General features: G+C 44.0%; 1 protein-coding gene across 2 annotated transcripts in view; it reads left to right on the top strand.

The window, feature by feature from the left end:
• LOC144132523 (uncharacterized) overlaps positions 1-26,536 on the top strand; it is a 79,701-nt gene extending 53,165 nt beyond the window's left edge. Inside the window, exons 6-8 of one of the 2 annotated variants that reach the window (XM_077664997.1) lie at positions 13,029-13,147; positions 19,439-19,661; positions 24,173-26,536. In XM_077664997.1, the coding sequence (XP_077521123.1) occupies positions 13,029-13,147; positions 19,439-19,661; positions 24,173-24,294 (464 nt within the window). In that variant the 3' untranslated portion in view covers positions 24,295-26,536. Of the gene's footprint in view, positions 1-2,455; positions 2,620-13,028; positions 13,148-19,438; positions 19,662-24,172 lie in introns of those variants that run through there. The other variant, XM_077664996.1, reaches the window with a different exon arrangement.
• The last annotated feature ends 1,435 nt before the right edge of the window (positions 26,537-27,971 follow it).

Raw genomic sequence — 27,971 nt, 5'->3', positions numbered from 1 at the left:
GACTACACTATTCCAGCAGCTGCCAGCTGATTTTGAAGAAATACTTATTGCCTTTCGGCAGTATATGGTGAAGGTCTGCAGGGAGCACAGCCACGAGCTTAGCCAGATCAGCAACACTGATTAGAGGCTGGTGTATTTGACATGCTGAGGGTGTACACAGTTAATAAAATTGGAGCCTGAGAAGTTAAGGTGAAGACGACAGGGTACGAGAAGCAGCGTGTCGCAGTGATGCTATGCACGTGCAAAAGCTTCTGCCACACTTCCTCAAAAGAAAAAACATGCTAAGAAATGAATCCTAAAGATGTCATTGTAAGAGTCCAAGAAAAAGGGTGGATGACAGCAGAGCTCATGTCTGACTGGGCTCAACTTGTATGGCAGCAGCGCCCGGGAGCATTGCTTGGCAGACCTGCAGGCATGCGGTCGATGCTTCTGTTGGACGTGTTTTGTGGCCATCTTACCCTAGATTTAAAGGCCAAGCTTCAGAACAGCAATTGCAACCTGGTTGTGATTCCAGGTGGCTGGCATGACACCAGTGCTGCAACCCCTCGACATATCAGTCAACAAACCTTATAAAGCTAATCTTTGACAGGAGTACGAAGCGTGAGTGCAGAACCCTGGCCAGAAGAAAACGCTAATGGGAAAGCCGCAAAAAGTGTCCTTGTTAACCATCGCAAGGTGAATTGTAGACGCGTAAAGTGGGCCCAAGTCGATGTTATGGCCAAGTCATTTAAGAAGTGTTCAATTACAAACTACTTCGACGCAACGGGAGATGCCTTGCTGTGGGATACTGAGAGCAGCAGCTCGAACGGTACGATAGACTCAAGTGGCAGTGAAAGTGACTGATTATCAGACGCAAGCGGTGGGTTCACTCTCTGCACCTATTTTTCTTTTGAATGTTTGCCAAATAAATTATTTCTTGAGCCCGTCTTGTTGAGATATTGCCTTGGTGCACTGACAATCGGAGCTTAAAGCATTTCATACTTAAAACGCAAGTTTTGAAAGGCGATCTGTGCCCCAGCAGCAAGCACTGTATAATGTGACGGTTTTCTTGTGCATAGACAGGGTTGAGAGCGATCGCCCCAAGCCGTGTCAGAAAATCCGAGAACCCAGCCTGCTTCAAGAACCAGCAAATCCCTGCTCATTTCTGGAACAATAGAAAGGTCTGGATGACCCTTGACCTGTTCCCCGAACAGCTGGTTGAGTTCAACACCACCATTCAAAAGCAAGGCAGGAAGGTGGCTCCGCTTCTAGACAATTGCAGCACGCACAGCTTAGCTCAAAGCTATCGTCGGTTCAGGTGATGTTCCTGCCTCACAACATGGCAGTACGCCTGCAGCTATTTGATATTGGCATGATAGCCGGATTTAAGGCGTTGTATCACAGGTGTGTGCTGGAGTGGCTGGGGACAGTAATCGACGGCTTCACTTCCGATACTTGAGGTCAAGTGAGCCTGCCATCTGACTTGAAGGTTTCCCTTTGGAAGCTGCGCGTTTTATTTATGGTGCATGGTATCAAGTGGAACTGCTTACCATCCAGAACTGGTTCATAAAGGTGGGGCTTGTGCATGAGGCCGAACGTGAACCCTTCCAAGAGACGGGAAGGAGCAGCTGGCCTTACCCAGCTCTTGGAGCACCTGGCTGCTGACGAAGATAGCTCTGGTTGGTCTTTGCAACAATTTGGAGTGCCAGCAGTACTGCTGCCTTCTGTGAAGGGAGTGCCAGTGAGGCAGTAGCCAAGGTTGTATTGCACAAAAGAATGGGGACAGCAACAGCAGCAGTGATAGTGACGAAGAAACTGCTGGCAGCGGCCGGCTTTCAATGTCAGCTGAAAGCATCATTGTCGATTGACACGCTGATGGACTTCGTGCACTCAGGATGACTACCACCAGGGCACATGCAGCAGCGGGATGCTATGCATGACACAGTTTGTTAAGTTGTAGCTGCAGCGTAAGCAAGTGCTGATATCACATTCCTTTAATGTACCTAACAGGTGACGCACTGAGTTAATTCATTAGAGAGTCAAGTAAATGTTTCCTTCTTTTTTTTTTTGGACAACCTTTCTTTGTTATGCTTACTGATTTTATATATGATGCAAATCGGGATGTATGCGGGTGGTTTCGGGAGGCCTTTTTTATCTGTGCAGATATAAATGCACTTAGTTAGAACAATAAAATTTTTTGTTTTTCTCATTATCATTGTATGTGGATTGCACAAACTACTTTGCATGCTCAACTGTCCCAATTGGAATTGAAGCAACTCAAAATGGTAGCCATTTCCATTGGGTTCAACAGAGTTTAACTTGCAGAGTACTGTACGGAAATGGAGGTGCTGTGTTGCTTTTCGCTATGTAATGTTTTCACGGTAATTTTTTGCTGCGTGGATACACAACTATTCATGCATAGCATTAAGTGACAAAGCAAGGTAGGGGAGGTACATGTACTGTGTTTTTCTTTCAGACTGTTTGCGAAAGTATGTTGATGCGCACCCCAACGCAGATGTGCAAAGAGAATCCAGGGTCGCTGCATCTCGCCATTACCTGCGGAGCTTCTTCACTGAGGCTGCCCGACAGGGAAAGCGTAAGAGGCCCCGGCCAGCTGAACAGCGCCAATAAAGCTGATTGCTTCTGGTGCCATTCAATGTGTGTTTCAGTTTGGCTAGATTGTTAAGCCAGGTGAGCCATTCCTGATGCCGTCTGGACACAAGGAAGCTACTTGCTAGCATGCTCACAGCAGCCTGCTTAGCCGTTAACGAAGCCAGGCACTCCCAACCTTGTTCGCTAACAAGGTATATTTATCATTGCTTACACAGTGACCGATAATTCAGTGTCCGCTACGCTATCTACCTTGCCACTATTTCGCCATCCATCCACCGTGCCACCATACCCACTGCAGCAATCGCCAATGATGGTGGTTTCTACTGAAACCACAATACAAGATTTATGATGGGCTGTAATTGCCTTTTTCATTTACTTGTGCTGCTGCCTGTCATGTAGTGCTGGAATAGGAACGGTAGGTTACTGAGCCAGAGTGAGCTCTCTTCCAGATAGCCGAACACGAAGTTATATGTGATGCGAGCCCACATGTGATGGACCTTGCTTGGCTGGGTTCCTTTTCGTAGGCCGCTCCCTCACACTTTGAAACTACGCAAGGCACTCACCCGTTTGGCCTCGTTGCTTGAGAAACTGGGGATGAAGCCAGAGTGCCACGGTGACATTGAGGGTGTTCCTGCCCATCAATATAAAAGCTTTTGTAGCGGGTGCTTCTCTGCGCACAGCATCGGATAGGGGATTCCAGAGCTTTGTATTATACTCTAAGACTACTCGGGAAGAACAGCTACACGCCTTGCATTCTGACTCGTGGCACTACAGATTACTGGGAAGGCTTCTTTTTCCGTCTCTTCATCTCATTCTTTCTTATGTGCGTTTCTTTTGTAAAAAAAATTCGAGATCACTGCAGTAACCTGCATTGCAGTAATGTGAAAGCATTGACGCCTCCTTGGCACTTGTCGCCTCTATTTACTCCTCTTTGCCTCTAGTGCCCCTATTTGCCTGAGAATTTGTGCAATTCGTCTAATTGCCACCACGCTTCGTTCCAAACTTTCAAATTTGGCGCCGCGCGTTGTCTCCGCCCACACTTCCAGTGGCGTGGTGCTGCACTTCCGGCGTTTCAAATTTTCCGCCACTTTTGCCATGACCACGGCCACTTTTTGCACAGTTTTGGCTCTCATTAATTAACTCTCCATTCAATTGTCATCCAATTTTTTGCCCCACATCCTCACATTATCCTCCTTTGATTATAACTACTTTTTAGACGTTCTCTCTTTCTAGTTGCCCACCATGGCTGTGGACACGTTTTGATGACACGAAAGCGCCAACATAGCCTGGTAAAGCTCTCGCTTTTAATAAAACCAGTCTGCTTCGAAGTTCTGCACTGCAAACACGTCTCATACCACCTCTTGGCCAGACCAGCTTGTGCTACGGTTTCATCGTACAGTGCACACGTGTCTAATCTTACTAGCTGTTGCAAAGGGTTTCCCACACAGTTTTGATGGCTTGACGACCCCAAGGATCACTGCGATCGTTCTGTTGCCGAACATCTTTTACCCATGCTTCGCGTGAAACCTTACTCTATACAAGTCGTGGGCATGACGGCCTACTCAACGATGTCCAGCATGACGACTGCTGCAGTAGTGGCAGTGCAAGCTGTCAGTTTGTTTACTCTTTCAGTATCTTTCGCAGTTCCTCCACCAAGGCTTGGCGCATGCGCAGTCACATCATGAAAAAGGCGGATCGTTATGCAGGTTAAAAAGGATTTTTAGGCATAATATACAAGTATATGCCAGAAACATCTAACAGTTGGATTTCTAACTTAATTAAGTGCGTTATCATCGCGACATTTGAGCAGATACCTTTGAAGTTTCTGATTTTGTTGTTTGGAGCGCAGAATTTTTCATGGGTTACGTTAGCAGCCACTCACGAGCACCAATGGGCAAATTTCTGCATTTTCATCCTTTAAATAGTACAACAAATGACTCCTTCCCTTTTGTAACTACAAAGCTAACGAAAGTACAGTTCTGAGATAGGCAATATCAGTGCAACAGCCACTTTCTCGGACTGCCAGTCTTTTGTGAGTGCAAGGTAACTGTCGCTGCATTAAGCTGATCCAAGGCACCTATTCGTTCACTCTTTTTTACGACCCAAGACCACGACAGCATTCAAACCTAATATCGTGCCGAGTACTTTTCACACTGGTGAGAACGGCAATGCTTAAAGGTTCAGAGTTCTTTCTTATGCTAATGATTTGAAAGGTTGTCCGTTGTCTTAATTACATTGTACACAGGACCGCTGCACACATGTGTAAATGTGCCCATCAGCAAAAAAAGTAAAGTGCTGCTGTGGACGCGTTTGCATTGCGGGTTTTTCCTGCGCTAATATAAATTAACCACTTTATTTTTGTTTTTGTGAACACATAATAAAATATGCATGAGGCTTGCCGCAGCATTTCGGCTATCGGCACCATCGGGGCACTGCTTGTCTGTTCGATTCGTCTGCGCTACATGAACTGGTTCTTGCGGTGGTGCACCTCGCGATTCATTTAGCAGGTGCAACATGGTACCTTCTGCACGACACCATTCATTGAATAAAAGTGCAGACGTCGTGCATGTCTAGTTCAGGAAAACTGTGCACCTCTTCAGTAGTTGGTGCTGAAATTGTGCTGCTGCAGATGCTGTGGAGCCAGACGACAGCTTGCCTGTTGTGATAAAAGGTGAAAAGACATAAGTTATTCCACTTGTCGATGAAAGCGCGTTACTCTAAAAAGCAAACATGTGCATGCAGCATGATGCACATTCACACTTCAGTTTTGTGCTCTAGAAGAACACACATGCATTTTGTGCATGCTGCCATGAGGTGCCCATACATCAAGGCTGGTTCATGACAACACTTTATCATGATTTGCATTTTGAATTTTCTTCATGCGGTTTGAACTGTTGTTGGCTGTTGACATGTGTAGCATAGAGCTGGCTGCAATTACTTGGGGATGCTAACACGAGCAGAAAACCAGGCCTGCACTCGACCATTCGCTTTGGAAGATGGATAAATGAATGGAAAGTGGGAGCATCCCTTTGAGATGGGGTGGTTACAGTTGCCACCATGCTGGGCTTTTTTATTTATATTTCTTTAGTGATGTTAACGGTGTATCTATCTATAAATTCGTCAGTTTTTGTAAGAATATTTTTAATCCTGCACTTCTAACCTTATGTCGCCTCTACTTTTGAGGCGCCATTCTTCCAATCGGTCTTTGCTAACTTCTACCGCAGATTCTTTCCCATGATCGTTTTTATCTCTGAACCCTAAGGCCTCGGGGAGAGTGGCTGAGCCTGCATCGACATCCGAATAGGTACCACCACATTCTAGTATAGGATGTTCAGTTGTTTCTACAGCAACCAGTGCCATGCTGCACTTGAACTTCCAGAACTGGCGCTGTACACACGTGCTACTGTTGCCATACTTTACGGAACTGGTGCAGCGAGCTAGTGCTTGCAGTGTAAAGTATACAGTAAGTTGGATCTATTGCTGTGGTAGCTGTCACGATCTTCTTTGGATAACGCCCTTATCCAGTACACCAAACGTATTCTGAAAAGGTAAGTTGTTGGGCGAGTTGGTGACAATATTCCATGACTACAGCGTGACAAACGGGACATAGAAGAAGGAAACGCTCAGGGACACAACACAGTGCATCACACATCACGGGTCACACAGTGAAACACTAGAAACTGCAAAAGTGATGAAGGTGAAGATGTCGTCACTGATGCAAGCCATTGTACAGAGAGTGCATAGTGATAGGTAGGAACCACGACTCACTGACAAGGGAAATTATAGAAGCATACATGATAGTAAGTTTCCCAGAAGAATGTATTAGCGCAACATCTATATCGCTATCAGAAAAAGAAAAACATTAACCTACAATGCGAATGTTGACACGTGTCTGCTTCACTTTGATATCTTTTTGGATACTTTTTGTTTCCGCTGCATGACTTGTCTGCATTACCTTCCATTTCTGGCCACCAGTCAGCTAATAAAGATTTCATTTGGAAAAAAAAAAAAACCGCTGTGTTGTGTTCCTGAGTGTTTCCTTCTTCTGTGTCCCATCCGTTGTGCTGTAGTCATGGAATATATTCTGAGATGATCTGACTCTGTTCAGACTTATGCGCTCAACTGATACATGGCTAACACTGTGTGGAGACCATTCAGAGCGGAGATTACTCAGATATGTACCCTCATATCCCTACAGGATGAAAACAGATGTCAGCCAACAGCGTTACAGAGGATATTCGCCATCAATAGATTCTACAAGCTGCACAGTGGGAGAGTATTTTTTTTAGAAGACTTTAATGCACAGTCTGGTGACACAGCAGTTGGGTAATGCACAACAGTTGAATAATGACTGCACTCCATCGGCCGCATTCCTTTGTCGCCCACTTGAACACATTGGCTGAACATGCAGCTTTCCCTCTAGAGTCAGTATATTAACTATTGGTTGCACCCCATCAAGTGTCAGTCTTTATGAACGGTTTACACTCTGGACAAGTGATTGCATAATGGCCCACATGAACTGAATGTTGCCTGACATCAGGTGTACACACACAGTGGGAGTGATGAGTCTGCCAAGTACCTTTTGGTAGCAGTGGTCGTCAAAGCTGCCCTTTCTCTGGTACACGGCGATGCTGACATCGAAAGGGGCTGCAAGGAAATTTATCACACGCTCCATGATCGTGGCAACGTGCTCCGAGCAAGTACAAATGGTTTGCATGCCATTTGGTCTTTTACCGAAAGGTATAGTCGGAGTGCACCAGCATTATTTCCATTGAAGCCAGAGTTGAAACCTTTTTGTGTACTGCCATGGTTTTGAATGAGAGGTTTTTGTCATGTGAGGAGTCACCTGAAGAAGGATGGATGGGAGTCGTGTGAACAATACATGCTCGAGGTGTGGCGAGGGATGAACTTCATGGCTTTGTGAAGGCTATATATGTATGTGTGCTGATGGAAGATAGCCTCGAGATCTGTTTACGTTTTTTGGTGCGTTTTGTAAAAGTCAGGACTCAAAATGCTGTCGTTTCAGTGCGCTGGGTGCGATGTCAACGACCATGCATTCCAAAATCAATGCGGTATGATCGAAGTCCTTGGAATGCTCAGAAATCACATTGCACCGTCGATCAAAGTTGTGCTTTTCATGTCTAAAAAAATAGCACTTTCCATTTCACTATTCTTAACAGTTGGTAACAGTGGGCCACGGTTCGCGGCGTCCTGCTTTGCTCCACTTGGTAATCACAAAAGTTAATAAAATCATCGTTTTCATTTTTGACCATATTAAACAAGCCAGGTGTCAAAATTGCAGAGCTTATAATTTTTTCTTGTGATTACCTTCTTGTTTCGGTAACAAGAAAAGTTTTAACGGTGGACTACTTTTTTGTCATGGAGGATTTCTGTGCGGTGGTCCTGAATGTGGGCGGAGCTTCACTGCAGACTTGATCTGTGTCTGACTGCAGTGCGTTTCTTTTCCGTGGGCCCATGAAAAACGTAACAGTGGGGTTCTGCCATAGTACAAACGACGTGGTTTCAGACATTTTTAAATGTTTAAGTGGTAAACCAACTTCTACCAGCGCCTGCTTTGAATCCATCTGTAGCTGCTCCAATTTTGTTTGCTCTAAGTCCTATTCTGAAACGTGAAAGGCTGCTTCCATCTTTGATGAAATCACATGCTGTCCAGTTTCTTGGCTATCATTTATATGTGTTTCTATTGTGTACTGATGTATGTGATATTGTCATTGTTGCAGCTCATTGTTTCTTTTTCATGTCTTGAATTTGTGTTCTTTCTACCATTTGCTTTGATTAGTACATATCATCGCTTATAGTATATCCTCATTTTATGTCACTGGGTAATACCAATATGTATAGTTTATTTTTCTATTTTATATTAGCATTTCTGGTGTGTCCACTGTGTTATTTGTTTTGTAGATTGTGTGTGTTGTACCTGTGCTTTGTTGAGTGTTATGACACCAATTCGAGCGTTTTTCCTCAATTATGTGCAAAGGAGCAGCCAGTGCAATGATCGATCACCAACATCTCCTTTTATGTCCATGTCAATAAAAAAATGAACTGCTTGGGGAGACGCAAGTCTTGAAGTGGTAAAAAAATTGAAAAATATCAATCATTCAGAAACTCAGTGTACTCCAAAGTACCGACCTACCAAGTTTCAACATATAATTAAACCTCCAATTACTAAAAACCCGTGCGTGCGTGCGTGCGTGCGTGCGCGCGTGAGAGAGAGACACACACCTCTGAAGCGCCAAAATGGTGATTGCCCGGTCACAATCATGGTCGTATTCTAAAGCTGGCGCTCTTCCCTACATCCTGGTACTGCTCACTGTTGTGAAATCCTCTCGGAAGGTTTGCATTCCACTGTCTTCTGAGGCTTCTACAGCAACGTTGTGCATGTGCACTTCAAATGCGATTTTCTCAACTTCCATGTTTTTTGCCAACATGACTAGCCTTAAGGAAGTTTTTGTTATGCTTTTATAGTAACCGTTGAGTTGTGTGTGAACTATGGAGTTATGCTATATTTTTTGTGACTAAGTCAAACATATCGAATGCCATTAAGAATAATGTCACCTAATTATATTTCATAATTGTGGCTCTTCGGCATAACTGAAGATGACAAACGTCAGTAATGATACGAGATAGCTCCACATAACAGGTCTTTGGCTACACCTGCAAGGGAAAGTCTATTAATGACTCGTAAGAAATTAAGCTTCAGTTATTTTTCCATAATATGGGAACTAATTGTGATATGATTAAATTAATTATCTTTTTGTAAGCAGGAGGAAGAAATAAATCTACAAACCTGATTTAATCACAGTATCTCTGGTAAGAAAATTATTCATCTCAAGACCCGCATCTCCCCTGTAAGAGCAATAGCTGTGCAACAGAGCAATCGCAGTTAAAGGTGCACTCAAGAGGAATCTAAACTCCTCTTTTTACCGCGCGAACTCTAGCTACACGTTCCAGGCATTCTTAGAAACCTCGAATGATTGTCCTGTGCGGCCGATTGCTGTAATTAAATTGGATGAAGCGTCCCACCTCCCGCCTTTTTTTTTAACTCGGCGCGGTAGGTAGGAGGAGTCAACCAACACGTCAGCCAGTCCCGTTGCAGCTTGCCGCTCTGCCATCGGCCGAGTGATACGTAAATCAAAGTCCATGTGTATTTTTATTTCCGTAGGCCTAACTTGCAGCTATATTTTTTGTGACACTGTTTATTCACAGAAACCTAAAAAACAAAATAAAAGAGAAAGCGAAGCCGCCACGGGACTGGCTGAAAGGCACTCCACGCGTTACTTGACTCCGCCTACCTACCGCTTTCAGTTTAAAAAAAGGCGGGAGCCGGGTTGTTTAATTCGATTTGATTAGGGCAGTCCATTTCACAGGATAATAATTCGAAGTTTCTAAGAATGCCCGGAACGTGAGTTCCCGCGGTAAAAAGACGAGTTCAGATTCCTCTTTAGTGCACCTTTAAGACCAGCAGTTGGAGCTCACGCAGATAGATCCACACCTCATAAATGTGTCGGCTCCACACGTAGGTTGACTCGCCCAATTTCTCATGGCCATTTTTGTAAAATGTCTGCATAACTTCGAAGAGTGTGGCAAGGCTTCAATGCAGAATTTCTTTTTGTCAAGTAATGGTCTTGAGTGTTGGATAAAAGGAGTTTTCGAAAAAAAAAATTTCCCATTCAACCTATTTTGTTTGTGTATCTGAAGTATTTGAAATATTTGCTTCAGAATTATTCAGAGAAATTATTACTATTTGCTTTGAACCAATAAAACGCTATTTGTATAGGCCTAGCCTTGGCTGGTTTGTAGAGGTCCTGTTCCTCAAAACTAAGAATCAGATTATCTGTCATCATCCTAAGTCTCACTGCTGTTAGCAGTGCTCAAAAAAATTGTTAAGGCCAAAAAAATCATGACACCATGGTTGTTTGCATGAGGGTCTAGCTGTCAGGGAGTTTGCAATGGCCACTAAGAAAATTTATATGTCGTGATCTTCAGTCACGCATCAAAATTCATCTCTTCATAGCAGAGTTAATAAAAAATGATTTAGTTTTTAGACTATTTAACTGGTACTTAGAAAGTGCATAGGTAGCTTTGAAATATTCTTGAATATCTGTGGGTCGCTGACCCATGTTCAATGGGCATGGTAGCAAAAGAAGTTAACTAGGCCTTTCTACAGCCTGCTGCTTTGTATTTTTTTTTGTTTTTCAGTGCCACTTTGTCTTTTTATGTAGTGCACAATCTTCTGCCCCTAGCTGAAGTGTTTGGTCCCAAGATGGCTTAATTCCACCTATATATGCTTTTTTAGACAATAGTTATCTTATAGGAAGAATATAATCAAATCGATGTTTGCATGGAGAAAGCAAAGATTGCAGAAAAAATTTCCACCTTTCCCACAGAATAAATATGCGATTTCTGTCCAGTTCACATATGTCCACATTGTGACTGAATGTTGCTCTTTACTGTCGCGAGTAATCATTATACGAAAAAATCAGCATAGCAAATCGGCAAAACAAGAAAACTATTATAGACACTCACTAGAGCCCTACTTTCTAGAGCTGCCATAGAACACAGGGTCATTTATTTTGCACTTCTGATTTGATTTGCACTTCTGCACTTCTGGTTGGGGGTCTGTGATTATTCAAACCTTAATTGTGAATCGATGGTCCTCTTTGATTTTCTGGACAAATCATATAATTAATTTTTGGAGTTATTTGAAACAAACCAAATATATTTGCAAGTTTTCAATAGTCCTTGAATAATTGGCACAAAGGTAGAATAATGCATTCCATAGTTTTCTTTGATGACTGTTCTTATAACAGGGCCCACTTTGAGTCCGCTCAGCATGCTGCTGCGATCATGCTGTGCAGGATAGAGGGTTCAGGGCCGCAACTTAGCCAATTCGTGTCATGGTGTTCATAATACTCATACATGCACTTTAAACATGAAGTAGTTAAAAGGGAGTACACTGTGCTAGAGGACAGCTTGCCACCTTTTTACTTCCATACAGGTGTATTCGTTCCGATGCTCTGATGCCTGATCCTGGAAGCTTTGGCTTATAGCTGTCACACCTCTCATCAACTGGAATCTTATGCTGATTTTTCTGTTGTCGTCAGTAGGAATTAGTAATTTTCATATGCACGACATGGTGGTTATAGAGTTAATTAATATACTGGCTTTGTGCTGCGTATTCCCCATTCGTAACCCTTTTAACATGACTTGTGCTTTACCAGGGAGGAAAATCTGAAAATCTATGTGTATATCTCCAAATCTCTATTTCACAAAAATGAATAATTGCCCGAAAAACTTAAGAATTCATGCATGGTGCACACTTCCACGCTCACGCAATTTCAGCCCTATTCTTCAGAAAAATGCATCTATGCCCGTGATTATTTCCTTTATCATCGGAAGCAGCTTCCGCAATGAAAAATCAGCTACAGTGTCTTTTAGTAAAACATTCCGCCGCGTGAAAGAAAAATAAATTTACAGCACTGTACTGTAGAACTTTGCAATATCCATTTTTATTTTTTTGTTTTTCAAAAGCAGTCCTTTTTCAATGCATGACATGGCCCTACCGTTCTGTCTAGTAGGGATTTTAAGTGTTGCCAGCATCACTGGCTTTGTGAAAACAGCTCCAGGCGCTGCAAAAAAAGTTTGAAAAGTTGTATGCACAATCGTAGATGCTATGCCCCAAACGGCTAATTGAGGTTCGTGCTGCATCGTTTGACAGGTATAACTTCATGAATTATAGTGCTGTGCTGCAGTGCCACAGTTACTGATTAGCTCTTTCACACAAATAATCGGTTTGTACAAATGTATGCAGCACCTCTATGTCAGGCGAGTCGTAGGCTTTTTGGGTTCGCCCATAACATCCCAGATGTTAAACTTAAGGTATTTGTATTTGTTCAATTTGTATTTAATTCGATGCTAGCATATTTCGTGTTCGATTCAGTCTTAAACAAGTAATATGTGCACGACTCTAGCTGCTGGCTTGGTATGCTTCTGCACAGGATTTTTCAGATTTCAGCATATTTTATTGTGTCCACATTTGTGAGCAATGTGGCCGCTGCGGTGGCTGAGTGGTTATGGCGCTCGGCTGCTGGCTCGAAGGACGCGGGTATCGATCCCGGCTGCGACGGTCGATTTTCGAGGGAGGCGAAATTCTAGAGGCCCGTGTGCTGTGCGATGTCAGTGCACGTTAAAGTACCCCAGGTGGTCGAAACTTCCGAAGCCCTTCACTACGGCGTCCCTCAAGGCCTGAGTCGCTTTGAGACGCTAACCACCATAAACCATAAACCAAACCATTTGTGAGCGATGTGCCTTGTGCTAAAGGATTTATTAGTGTTCGGGTCGCGTGCACAATTGTAGGCACGGTGCCTGAATTGGGTATCCTTTTTGAAATACAGTTCAGTGGTTCTTTCCCACAGCTCACCCCGAGCCGGGTGAAACCAGCATGGCTGACCAACCCGAGGGTGCGGATGATGCAATCAGCGGAGAAGCCGACGATGGTACACCAAAGGTTGGGTCTCTTGGACCAGATGGAAAGGTATTGACCTCTCTTGTGTTTATTTTTATTTGTGAATTACTGTAGGCCGCAAAGTCCAAGGAGGGCAGTAGAGTGGAAAATGGCGAAAAACAAAATTTCCAAGAGCAAAATGTGAAAAGACTAGCAAGAAAAAAATTTTAAGTATATATGAAGCACTAGCAGTTCAATACAGTTGAGCCTGGATATATCGAACACAGATGTTTCGAAGTACTGGCCATATTGAGCACACAGGTTCTGATCCCCTTAAAATTCCAGTGTAGAAGTATAGCAAAGTGGCGGTGTACAATATACTGAAACTTCAGCGGCTATTTGATATCTTGAACTAAGCGCCACAGCCCTGAATGTGGCACTTCTCCTATTAGCTCCCTTCTCACACGCGGAGACTGATCGGCTCTGCGACCTTTTGAACCGGCTGGTAACGCTAGCGCTGTGAAACCATGTGATGAGGTCAACTTGAGGCGTGCTTGAGGATGGCCTTCGACCTCCTGCACTGAATTTTCCACACCAAATTGTAATTTGGTGTCATGCGGTGAAGCTAACCTAACTAAAGCCTAGTGGCGGGCCTCGTATAGCGTGCTTTGCTGCCAGAGGCGTTGCAGGAACCAACCGTACCTTAATTTTAATGAGCGATTATTCTATGCATAGCGTACTGGTAACAGGATTAGACATCTCATGATAGGCAATGGCTAGTTCCAAAGCATTGTCCACAGTGGCTTCAATGCGAAGCATGTTAAACTTAGCAACACCTAGTGAGTAGCACTCTGCCAGCATGCCAGTGGGTGGCATGTCTCAGCAAGAAGCGCATAACTAGCATAGGTACGATGTGTTCTACCTTCTAGGCTGCAGATAAGATTATCTACTGCATTGTTTTAACTATTTCTCGATCCGTTAAAGAGACATGGCAGTATGTAATTGAATTACTGTAATGAAATCACATTAATAAATTACTTTCCTCGGTAATTTGTAATGTAATTCATTACTTTTGTGGGCTGGTAATTTAGTATTGAATTATTTTGCAGCAGTAATTTCATGCAAAAGTAATTAATTACTAGCCAAATTACTTTTGCTGAATAATCAGTCCGTGCTCCTCTTTGTATCAGCCAGGCTCTGGCCTCGCGTTTGCGGGGTTGAGTGTCTACAAAGCAAGAAAAACATGGCCAGCAATAGCCGGCACTCCAGCGAAGCAGTGCACGCAGACTAGAAGCGATGTGCATGCGCGCATCGGCACCACCTTGGTGATGAGTCTACTTAACAGGATTGCTACGCATCTTCCAGCACTGCGTACGGCCGCACACACAGACACGCCGCAAGGCCACTGGGAGAGTTCCATGGCCATGACATGCTCTATTGCACCTTGCCACAGACGCATTGCGAGTGCTTGAGTGAGTCTCTAGACTGCTGCATATATATTGTGATGTCGCCACACTGACAAGTCTCAAATGGCATCTAACAAACTTGGTTGTGAGTTCTAGGGAAAACTAGTTTCTGTGGCCGGATACGAAGCCATATTTTTAACTCATATGGCAATATGGACAACTGCGGCATCACAACATGCTATTTTTTCCCGCCAACATACCTTCAGAATAAGTCAATTTAACAGCAGAAATGGTAGCTTGTCTACACCATGGTGCATATCCGGGATGATGAGCGACAACAGGAAGTCGATGCACTTCCGCTGTTTGCATGTACAACAAATTCTCTAAAATCAAGAGGGTGCACGGGACCATATTGAATGATTGACTTCTGATTCGAGAGTGATGCGAGCAATTAAATATTGCGATTAAGTTGACCTCACCTACATTAGTAAAGTGGCTGTTCAATGGACTAGGGCTACCTTTATTGAAAGAGGGGCAAAATTTCCGATGGCCCACTGTGAAGCTCAGTTGCGATGCAAACAAAGAATATGAAAATTTTGTAGGAACTATGACGAATGCGCAACTTTTTATGTGTTGAAACTAAAAAGTAATTTAAAAGTAATTTTCATTACTTTTTGGGAAGTAATTGTAATCTAATGTCGTTACTTTTTGAGAGCAGTAATTTGTAATGTAATTTAGTTACTTTTGAGAGATTTCTAGGAAAGCAATTAGTAATGTAATTAAATGTCTTCTCAAAAGTAATTTTGCCATGTATGCCTTAAAGTTCTAAATAGGTATCTGGGTTCAACTCAATAGTAATGCTAAACAAGTCCATTTATAAAATCAAGGATTGCTTACAATGTGCTGATGGAGTGTTTCAGTTATGTGCCGTTCAAGTTCACTGATCACTTGAGATTGAATACATTTCTGATAAATAATTACATATAGAGGTCCCATAATGAACCACTGTTATGGGACTTCCTGAGCTAATGAAACAAGATATAGGATGACAGTAGTCCTAAAATAAAATTTGTGCACAGTATTGATTTGAGTGTGATGCATCAGAACAAATAACACCTTAAGACAGATATAGTAAACAGAAATACCAGTAAACTACGGATAAACAAATAGAAACAAGCGTGAGTGAATGAAATACAAGTAAAAACGTTACAAGGCTAATGGTGGGAAAATTGCAATATGTGGAAAAAAAGAGCAGCTGAATATGCTGCTGCTAGCAAGGTGGGAAAGAGAGTGGTTTTGGTTGTGTCAGATGCTTGGCAGTGTTACTTATGGTGCAGGATTTACAGTTGCGCCCGTTTATAATGGCCGCAGTTATAACAAATGCTTGCTTATTATGAACAAGTCAAAATATGTGTTAGGGTAATGGAACTGTGTCTTAGATACAACGAACAGCTGTGGTGGTGTAACTCGGTTATAACGAACGAAAAGGCACTATAAACTCTGCCCCACAGTAAAAAAAAAATAGCTGTGGTGTAACCCGGTTGAACCTAGTAAGACGAGCAAGAGTTCTGTTAAGTTAAACACATGAAGGTAAGCACACGCCAGACGCTTTTATTACAAACATCGTGTCACACGATTGCCGGCGGCTCTGCACACGCAGCTGTGGCGAGCTGCAAAGAGCCACGCGATTCGACAGTTGCAAAGCAGGCAAGCGCCGTTGGCTCAGGAGTGGCGAGTGACGTAGCGTGACGTCAGAGCCAAGCCTCCGCTCCTCCTTGTTTGAAGGTGAAATGTCATGGCCACATGACCTTCAGCTTTTGTACTGGAGGAGTAGGGCTTTCGCTCTAAAAACATTTACTTCCTGTAAACGCGGAGATGAAGTGTCTCTGGGCTCCCATGACACCCTCCACCGAAAATAATATGGGGACCTGAAAATGCAATAAGATAAAGCATTACATTGCCGACCAAATGGCACAGTTTTACGAAATGCTGTCTAAAATGCATGCCTTGAAAAGTGACACCAGCACTGATGAAAGACACAGCAAGCTTGTGCATAACATCTTACTGTGCACAAGGAGGAACAGCAGCAACCGGCGGTGGCTTTTTGTCATTGGCAAGTTTCGCGCACTGCACTACTTTGGGAGCTGCGTTTTAGTACAGTCAAGCCCGCATATATCGAACTCGTGAAAAAACGGGAATTAGTTCGATATATTGCGTAATTCGAAATGCAGTTTTAACGAATTTGACTATGTTTAAACCGCACCTCATTAAAAAGCATTCTTTATTTGCTAAAGACATGTACGACAGGACTATTAGTGTGAGAAATTGTCGCTGATCTTCTGCTTTTTGACTTTGAAAGCATTAATGAGCATACCCTTTTCAATGTTGTCAAGCGACTGAGAACAGCTGAGTCCACAGCCTTCTATGGACGCACAGTAGCGGCGAACAATGCTCAGCACGTTAAATGCATTGGAACACAACGGCGGGTCGGAACTTGTCGGATCCTAACAGTTACTGTCACCGGCGACACCCCTAGGCAGATCGGCAATGATATCTTCGTCGGCGAGCTCTCCGGTAGTCGGAACATTGTCGTCGACGGAGACAAAGTCTGTTGCTGCAGCCCCATCACAAATGGCACTCGGAAAGCTGGCTCAACAAATCATCAAGTTCCTCAAGTGGTTCATCGCTCTCGAGGTGTTCAGGAGCTTTAAAGATATTGGGAGGTTTCGTCACTTCACAGCAGCCATCTATTACGGAGCAGATGAGCTGAGCGCTCCCACATCGCAACAAAGCACACCGAGCACACTGAATGAAGCAGTTGAGTGAGAGATAACCTCATGCAGGTGCACGTGACTGTGAGTGAGAGTGTGCGGTCGAAACACTTTTGCTAGGGAGCGGTCTGAGAGAGCGAGAGCAGCGTCATGCGAGCGCTGTTGGGCTAAACCACTTTGTTTGGGGGAGGTAAAGGATTGCAGGGGGGGGGGGTGTCGGCGCAGCTCGCCCGGCTGCCACGCGGGAAAGCCAACTCCTGGTGCATTTTTGCGCGGCTTGAAGTTCGAAATATCGAGCGCAGCTGCGACTTTTGTTCGATATATTCGTATTCTTTACTATATATTCTCATTTTAACCATACAATGTTCATAAATTGTTCAATATATGGGGTAATTCGATGTAAATGGGTTCGATATAGTTGGGTTTGGCAGTATGCTACACACCGAACACAAAGGCTTGGATAACTTTGGACATTTTGTTTCATGTGATTAGCATACAACCAGGCATAAGTTGCAGTGGCACAATGGGCATTACTTATGATTGTCTCTCCAAGTGGCTTGTTGAGTCTGACCATGACGTAGCAAAAAAAATATGAGCTCCAATTTGTGCTTGATAACACTGCAACGCACCCAATGTTGCTTTCTCTGGCTGTGGTGAAAACATCCTTCTCGCTACCAAATGCCAAGTGCAAGATGCAGCCACTGGATATCGACGTCATTCATGTGCTCAAGATGTCCTATCATTGAATCATCACCAAGCTTATTCTGATATGGCAGTTCACACACCAGATGGTGATATTCGGATTCAGATATCTTCGTTCCCTGCTGTGGAAATGATTAAGGCCATGTGGATGGGACTGGCAGCAGATTGCATCAGGAATTGCTTCCGAACCATGCGTTATGGGCCAAGGAACATCTGAGGACACTCTTGGACATCTGTGTTATTAGACACAGGTGAATTCATAGCAGCACATTGCTGATGCATTGATACCGCATATGATTTGCCCTGAGACGACTTCGTTGTTAGATCATGACGTGGGCATTGCAAAGTCAAACACTGACGAACCTTTTGTACGTGAAGTACGAGTGTTGCCCGACTGCCCAGAATCTGATGTCGATGAAGACGAGGGCCAACCTGCCACTAGTTGCCATGGATGCCTAAACCATGATTAGTTATATCCTGTTCTTAAAGCAGCTTAATTGTTGGCAATTAGGGCCTTGGCGAGGAACACAAAGCATGACCACTTTTGAAGCTTGGAAAGTGCCATGATATGGTCTCCTTTGAAGAAGCCAGCACAAATAGCAAACTTTGGTAAAAGTAAATGCCATTCTCGTTCCGGCTGTAAAATGTGAAATCCACTTTCTACGAATGTCGGATACAACGAACCCAATCTGGGCAACCGTCACGTTCGTTACAAATGGGCTCGACTTTAATTGAAATTTGTGGTTAAAGGATGAATGCAGAAATTCGGGCCAGGACTGTAGCAGACAGTTTTGCTTTAGATTTTTCTGAATACATTTATTTTAATGACAGTATGTTTATGTTAGTGGCAGTACACACATATACTAATATTGATGACCTGCTGCGGACGCTCAGTGGTTAGAGCACTCTGCTACTGAGCCAGAGGACCCAAATTCAATCCCGGCCACGGCGGCCATGTTTTGATAGAGGCATAACACAAAAGGTGCCCACGTGCTAAGCAATGTCATCGCAGATTAATGAACCCCAGGTGGTCTAAATTAATCCGGAGCCCCCCCCCCCTCTGTTCCTCATAGCCCGTGTCTTGCTTCGAGATGTTAAACTCCACAGTTTACAATTTAGTAAGTCTGGTCAAAAGGAAATTCTGCTTTAAAAATTGAAGCGTCACCTGCTGCGATGGTTTTGTGGCTATTACATTCAGCTGCTGCTGAGCCCAAGGTTTTGGCATTGAATCCTCGCCATGGAGACTGCAATTAGATGGAAGTAAAAAAAAATGCCTGTGTACATTTAGTTTGCAGAATGTAATTTTCTACAGTAAAAAGAGTAAATTCGCCTGCATTTTCACTGCTGGCTGCCTGAAGTTGATGTGATGCAGTGAACGGCTTCATGTTTTTTGCTGTCATTGGCCTGTGTGTGCAAATTATAAATTATGGTGCCCACATGGTAGGTGTAGCAGGTGCCTATTTGCTAACCTCTTTGGGGTGTTTGCATGGGAAATTTTTCAGGTTTATGCAGGAAATGGTTTCTGGTTTCCCAAGCCAGTGTGGGACAATCTGTTTACCGCTCCTACTGACCCTGCATTTTGCTTTCGGGCTGCCAACCTCTTCTGGAAACCAGAGGAGCTCTTTGTACGTAGTGTAACTGGCAAGCTTTCGAACAGGGATGTGGCTCGTGGAACTGGAAAACCGACGCAACCACTGACGCCCGAGAAGCTCTATGCTCTGAAAGGTATGGCACAACTTTTGCTGCATGGATATCTTTTCAATGACTACAGACATCAAATTTTTTGTAGTGTGCTTTTGTCTTGGAGTGATGCGTAAGACTTCAATAAACATGGCTAATCTTGTGAAATTCACTTTTGCTCAGTAAATAATGCATAATTGAATTTTTTTTCCCATTTAATTAAAATTTCGGTTTCAGGAGTCGAAGAGGGTTGTGAAATCACATGCAGCATATTGGCTTGAATGTAGCGCGGTCATGATTCTAACTTGAAGGTCACTTGTGTGGGTGCAAAAACGTTTAAAAAAAATTGGAGGGGACACTTAAGCTCCGCCTTAAGGGTACGAAACAGTAGTGTAATAGGTTAATTTCCATATGTGCAGAAGTGGTTATTCTCTACTTCACATTCATAGATCCCTGGCAGTCCTGATGTCCCTCCTGGCACAGTGGCACAGTGGTGCAGTGGTTAAGCGATGCGACACCGCCCTTCGATGGCAGGTGCTTCCAGCGATAGGTCTTGTGTGTCATGGTCTGTAACGACGGCAAAAGAGCGCTTATAGAGATAAGGCTGGAATTTGGCAAGAGCCCATATGATGGTTAAAACACTCTTTTTCACTTATGGGCCTGTCACATTAGGCCAACAGTCGGCCGATTTGGTCTGCCAATACCATGTCCTCGTGATGTCTGGCTCTATGTCACACTTCGCCAACTGAAACAGTCGGCCGACTGTCGGCGTCAGCGCCAGGTCCCCCACAAGATGGCAGTTGGCCGATTTCCCGCCAAATCCAGTGTCACACTAGCAAGACAACGTGCGAGACCTCCCGCCTACTTGGCCCTTTCTCGTTCTCACTCTTTTGTCATTTCCTGCTATGCGAAATTCATGGGCCGGGATGCATTTTTAACTCTTTTGAATAAATCCCACCATAGTAAAACAAACTCATTTAAAACTAACTCATTAACAATCGTGATTGTGAACCTAGGTTGAGTGCAGCCCAGTACTGAGCGGCACTTATTGCTGGGCCAGAAAGGCATGGCTCGAAAATAAATCCAGTCGCTTGCGGGTAAACAAGACGGGAGAGATTATTTAAGGCTAAAATAATAAAAAGAAAAATTCTTGACCACGCGGATTCGAACTAGGGACCTCTGGAATGCGAAGCTACTGCTATGTCCACGACGCCACGGAGAACAGAGCATTTTGCATGCCTTCAGAGGTGCTCATAAGAAGCACTCCGCAGTGTGACACTCGCGACAGAAGCAAAGCAGGCGAACCATGTGCAAAAACTCAGCCGGCGTGCTGTACCGGTCGCTGCTTGTGAATTGCAGCCCCACTGCAAGCAGGGACACACGGAGCAGCAAGCATAGCTGCGCCACTCGACTCGAGCACTCGAGCTCAAAGCGTACGCTTTGCCACCTGCAGCGGTCTGATTAAAGCTTGGCTTGGTGTTGAAGTTCGCAGCAGAAAAGACAAAATAGCCATATTATCAGAAAGACCGCCTGCTATACACGAGCAGCGACAAAGCATGCTTGCGCTAGAGCGAGCTTTCGGCAACAGCACCGCCCGCGGTCGCACCAGGCGACGAACTGCGCTGCTGCCTGGCGCAGCGGACGCCGCTTCGCAAGTAGCCTGCGCTATAATATCTCTTAATATCGCTTTGCTGTTAACAGTATAATCTCACCATAAACTAAAGTTATGATCAATTTGCGCGACACCTCCGGCTGCGGAGCTAGCGGACCGCTGCGGGCGACAGGCGAGCCGGACCGCAACAGCAGGCCAGCGGCAGCTTGCAAGGGGATTCTGGCGAGAAACTTTACTCGTATCAAAGTTGTTGCTTTTACCAGCAACTCGGTGTTGATCAACAATCCTCAGAAATGATACATTTGTCACATTTCTCTGTCTCAGCGTTTACTGCTTACGTCAAAAACAATCTTAAGCTGATTTTTGTTACGGCGGCGGACGGGATCCAGGCTGGCCTTCCGGCGAGCAGGCTCAGTTTACTTCACGTTCTCACCAGAAAAAACAAAACAGCCATGCTATTGAAAGACCGCCTGTTATATTCGAGCAACGACAGCATGCCTGCGCAACAGCAGTGCTTTCGGCAATGACGCCGCCTGCGGGAGTTCCAGGGTGACGAACTGCGCTGCTTCCCGGCTGCTGTGCTCGTCGCTAAGCCCAGCTGGTTTCGCATCGATGCCGCAGCTCAGGGCGCTTTGGAACTAGCCATCGCAGTAATACACGAACTTCTCTAGTAACCCCTATACTGCCAACCTGTCCCATAATAAAATAAATTTATGCTCGATTTCCGCAACGGCTTCTGCAGCGGATCTAGCAGACGTCAGGCGAGCCGCACGAAGCAGCAGCAGCAGCAGCAGGTGGCTATAGGATGAAATTTACTTGTATCGTAATTATCACTTCAACCAGCACCTTGGCATTGGCCAACAATCCTCAGTAATGATGCCTTTTTGGACATTCATCTATCCCAGTGCTTGTTATGACGTAAACAAACAGTACTATAGCGGAATCGTGTTCGTGTCTGGTGAATGTCTTAGCTCGGCGACCGATCTCGCGACGACACGGTTGGCAGACTGGTTTTGTCGGCGTCTCGGGCGTCAAAGCATGTCACACTACGAAGACATCTGGTCGTCGGATGCGGTGGTGTCGTTGCCGGCCTAGTGTGACAGTCTGCCACAGACACGGTCTGCCGACCCGGTTGGCCGATCATCGGTGTCGTGTCTGCATCGGCGTCGTGTCGGGCTAGTGTGAGAGGCCCTTTAGAGTACCTGGATTCACCCTTCGTGAGTGTATGTCTTGCATAGGCAACGATGTATTCATCGAAGCCACAGACGTGCTGGGAGAGTACGGTGCCGAGGCCAATGCCACTTGCGTCCGTGTGGACCTCGGTATGAGTGGTCGAGTCGAAATGGTGCATTATGCGTGGCGCTGTGAGAAGGCGGTGCGAAGTGTTGTAGGTTTCATCGCACGCTGGATACCACAGCGATGGAGCTGCCGGACTGAAATTGTGTTAAGGGCACAGCAATAGAAGCAAAGTTGTGAATAAACCAACAAAAGTAAGAGCGCAGGCCTAGGAAGTTGCAAAGGTTTTGATGAAAGTAGGTCTGGGAAAGCCAGCCACAGCAAGAAGTTTTGCCAGGTCGTGAGAAACGCCGTCCTTGGTGACCATGTAGCCTAAAATGGTCAGTTGGCTTGTAGCAAAATGGTCAGTTGACTTGTAGCAAAATGGCATTTTTTCAAGTTGAGCTGCAGGCCAGCATCAGAGAGGCAGGTCGAGACGTGCTTCAGGCGGCAGAGATGGATATCAAAGTCGGGGGAAAAAACAACAATGTCGTCGAGGTAGCACAGGCACATCTTCCACTTTAGTCTGCACAAAATTGTACCAATCATCCTTTCAAAAGTCGCAGGGGCATTACAAAGGCTGAAAGTCATCAAAGTAAATTCATACAAGCCGTCAGATGCCGCTGCGGTGGCTGAGTGGTTACGGCGCTCGGCTGCTGGCCCGAAAGACGCGGGTTCGATCCCGGCCTCGACGATCGAATTTCGATGGAGGCGAAATTCTAGACGCCCGTGTACTGTGCGATATCAGTGCACGTTAAAGAACCTCAGGTGGTCGATATTTCCGGAGACCTTCACTACGGCATCTCTCATATCCTGAGTCGCTTTGGGACGTTAAACCCCCATAAACCAAACCAAACCAATACAAGCCGTCAGGGGTCGTATAAATCAAGCTTTTGAGACGACCTGGCATGAGAGCTGGGGTGAATTGAAAAGGTGGAGCAGTGAACATATCGTAGTTTTTCATGCCCCACGTCATGATAAGTCCAAATTGACGTCATAGCCACCATACGGTTGTCAAACTGAAAATGGAGCAGCACAAGAGAAGAAATTCATTCATAAATTACTTATTGCAAACAAGGGAAGGGAAATGAGGGGTTTGTTATGACACATATGAAGGAAGCCAGCACTCACCGAAACCAAGGAGTGCAGGAAAATGTTTCTGCCTTTTTTATTGTGTTAATATTATTCATACTAACTTGTGGTGTTTATGAATGGTAAATAATTGTGTAATTATTTTATCCTTGAAAGATAATCTATTAGAAAGCAGAAGAAAAACAACCCCATAGCCACTGAGAGCATGTGGTTGTTCTTTTTCTGATTTATAATCATTTGTCTTTAAGCGATAAAATAATTACACTATTATTTCTCATTCTTCATCACCACAATTTGATATAAAATAATAATAGTAAAAAAGATAAACATTCCCCCGTGCTCCTTTGTAGCAGTGATTGCCAGCTTTCTTAGTACAATGGGCATAGTTGAATTTCACATTGTGCTTAATCTCTACTAATGTCATATGCATCGTTCCAAATAAGAAAACATGCAACCAAAAACTTTGTGTCTGAACTCCTTTGAAACTGAGTCTCATATCCTGAAACCCATTAACTGTATTTACTGGAAACGGGTTCTGATGTGGTGTTTCTGATGCTGTGCATTGGTTCCTCTACAGCTATGTTTCGACTCTACATCGGCAACGATCCATTGGCAGCCATTAGGATTAAGAAAGTTCGCAAGCACCTGGCCGCCAGACTCTCTGACATGCGACGGCCGCGGTTCATGGACAAACTATGAGAGCCTGTCTTGTGCACGGTCCATGTGTGCCGGCAAACTCTAGGCTTGACACTGCACAACTACAAATATGCAAGTTCCGATTCTGGAAGCCGGTTTGAAGAAATTTTGTGGAATGCTCTTCTGGACAGCTACTGTGTTTACATGAACCTAAGCCAATGATGATTGTGGCCCCATTACCTGAAAATGGTCCCTCGAATTTTTAGCTGGCCGAGAAAAGAGCTTATACATCAACAATACCGGGTGTTTCACCTTAAATGTTCTGAAATTTTTAAACATAGACTGGCTGATTAGCACGAGCGCTTTTTTCGGCATAGCACTGTCAGCTGATTAACTAATATTAAGTATACTTTTTAACTGTTATTGTTAGTCTCCTTCTTTATTGAGGGGCATGTAGTTCACCATAAGTCATATCCGTATCAGTTATTAGAATTTCTAAAATGCAGTTACCCTCAGCGCTGTGGCCCAAAATATTTTGGCTATTTCGACGAGTTATGTGCACTAGAGCCGCTGCTTTGCCCGCAAGCTTCTCGAAAGCGCATGTATCAAAAACTTGTGGGGCCACAGCGCCAATGTTAACTGCTTGTTTGAAATTATAAAAACTGATATGAATGTTACATACAGCAGGCTACAAGTCACTCAATAATTAAGGAGTTCAACAGATTTAAAAAGTTAACCAGCCTACTAGTTAACAAGTTTGGAAATTGCAAAACATCTTAGGTGAAATACCTTGCATAGATATGTGTTTATTGCCTGTGATGCTACTTGCAGGATGTGATACTCTGAAAGGATAGGGCTATTGGATAGAAGCAAAGTGGGCTAGTTGCTTCATTTACAGCAAGGAAAGAGTAGCGCAACAAACGAGGATGTTAAAAAGGAGTGAGAACTTCTACACTCTAAACAGAAAGGAATGAAAAGGGAGGAAGCTCTCTTACTTGCTCCCTTACTCCTTTTTTTACTCCCATATAGGTGTATCCATGTTTAGATTGTATTGTTTTTTCTATTGGCTTCGTCTGTTTCGTTGCTTTTTTTCGCAGAAGATAGGGCTAAGCGGTCTGCTTCCAGGCTGGGGGTGCTTGGTCATGTGACAGGAGTTCAAGAAAAAGTTCATAGAATGGAGTAAAAATGTGGGAACAGTCATTAAAATTTGTAAAACATGTAAAATAACTACAGAAAAAAATATGAAATGCAGTCATTGAGGGGTAGGCAGGCTTAACATTGGTGTTTTCATCCGAAATTTGTTTGTGCAGTTCTATGACTTGAAGAGCTTGTCTGTGTTGATATCACTAGGTTTGCTTCCCTGTTGTCTAATCACTACACACCTGCCCCGAGATATTTTAAAATGAATTTTTGTCTTTTTATTGCATCTTTATCATTTTGTTTTGTAGGCATTAGTCATAAAATTGTTCGGACCCATATCCTCTACGGTTAGTGAAAATGTCGGCCAAATTTCAGGTGTGAAATAAACAGCAGAAATGGCAGACCTTGGGCAGCTGCTACATTTTAAAAGCCTGTGTTCAAATGGTGTGACGATGCCTGCATCACTTATCCCCATCCAACTGGTTATATCGTGTGGAATAATTGCAAAGACTGTTTTGCAATACAAAACCATATTCTTCATTGAATTTGAATGATGGCAATGAAGTTTTTAGGTGTACTGCTGCAAGTCAAATAGTTGTCTGTGGATTTAAGGTAGAGGCTTAATGTGGGCACCAATTGCCTTTGAATAACATGTCGTGCATATGAAAGATCATTGAGAGGTTAATTTCCTAGCTGTTCATGTTTCATCTTTGTGGAATAACGTGTGTTTGTGAGCTGCGACTGCCTCAAGCATGCCTGCAAGCGAATGTTTTATTAATGTATGCATGCTTCCAAGCTGGATTATACTTCTGTACAGATGATCTTTAGCCGCCTAATCTAAGTTGTGTGTGTGTTCACTGCATTTACAACCACATATTGCTACTGCTTGCATCTTCCCTAGGAAATGAGTCAAAAGGATCAAGTTGTAGTCATTTGCTGTTTTCAATGTGTATCTTGTGTTAAGCTCTGCGCATCTGTTTTGAAGTTAATACCTTCGCCTATGTTCATACTATGCTAGTGCTGTTGTTGATGTGATAGAGCTGCAACATCATCATATGCTGCTTTGGTGGGGCTGTAGCCCTTGTCATCTATGGCGATCTTACCGGAAGCTCTTCCGTCTGTATGTTATAAGAAATGGCAATAAATATCATGTAGTTCAATTTTATTTGAAGAAACCAGAGTGTGACCACAAGTGACGTGAGCAGTGATCATCCAGCTAACTTCTCTACATGCCTTTCCACATGCAGATGTCAGTGAATGCCCATGCAGGCATCTGTGGCTGCAGTGCTTGGAGGAGCAGAGACGGAGGGCTTTTCATCCTTTTTTTTTCATTGACTGCCACACTGCATGTTACTTTCAGGGTGGGAGCAGGAGAAAGTGCAAAATAAGTATGTGCAGTCATCGAAATAACTACTACTATGAGAATCACGTGGATGTTGGCATGTCTTTAGAAGCGAGATAATGTGGTCATCAGCATCAGCAGCAGCCTGACTATACCCTCTGCAGGGCAAAAACCTCTCCCATTAACCCTTTCCTATGCCAGCTGCAGCCACTTTATGCCTGCAAATTTTCTAGTCTGCCTACCTAACTTTCTGCCGCCCCCTGCTGCGCTTGCCTTCTCTTGAAGTTCACTCCGTTACCATTAAGGACTATCGGTTATAATGTCTTTGCATTACATGTCCTGCTCATGGCCATTTACCTGTTCTTAATTTCGACTAGGATGCCATTAAATTGCACCTGTTCCCTGACCCACTCTGCTCTCTTGCTGTCTCTTAACGTTACACCTATCATTTTCTTTTCCATATAGCTCATTGCTTTCTCTGCAATTTTAAGTTCAACAATTTTTGTTGGCCTCCATGTTTCTACCCTATAAGTTAGTACGTTTAAGGAACACCTCTTATTTACTTTTCTCATGAGGGATACTGTCAAACTACTGTTTATAAACCGACAGATCCTGCCAATGCGTTCTTATTTTTCTAATTATTTTACTCTCGTGGTCAGGATCTTGGTTGCTACCTGCCCAAAGTAGACGCATTTTCTACTACTTCTAGCACCTTGCTATCGTAAACTGCTGTTTCCTTCCGAGACTGTTGAAGAGTACTTTATCTTTCTGCATAATAATTTTCTTCTCTGCCTGTATAACTCATTGATCATGCTTTGCAGTTTATCTCCTGAGTGATTTAGCAAGGCAATGTCATCAGCGAATCGCAGATTACTTAGATATTCTTCATTAACTCTTATCCCCGAATGCTCCTAATCCTGGCCTTGGAACATCACCTGTAAATAGGCGGTGAATAGCATTCACGAGATCATGTCTTCTTGGCCGACACATTTCCTTATGGGAATTTCTTGCTGACTTTATGGAGGACTATGGTGGCTTTGCAGTAATCATATATATCTTCCAGTATTTTTGTATATACGTCCATCTGCGCCCTGATTCCGCAATGCATGACTGCAGAGGTTTCGACTGAGTCAAATGTTTTCTCATAATCTATGGAATCTGTATATAAATGTTGGTTATAGTGCCACATAGTGGTAACGGCATTCCGGCAATCAAGAAGACAGCCAAGAGGGCTTCTAAAAAAAACTTCATTGGGCAG

The sequence above is a fragment of the Amblyomma americanum genome, chromosome 5 (assembly GCF_052857255.1).
Source record: "Amblyomma americanum isolate KBUSLIRL-KWMA chromosome 5, ASM5285725v1, whole genome shotgun sequence".
Taxonomy (NCBI): domain Eukaryota; kingdom Metazoa; phylum Arthropoda; class Arachnida; order Ixodida; family Ixodidae; genus Amblyomma; species Amblyomma americanum.
This window is presented reverse-complemented; position numbering and strand designations above follow the sequence as displayed.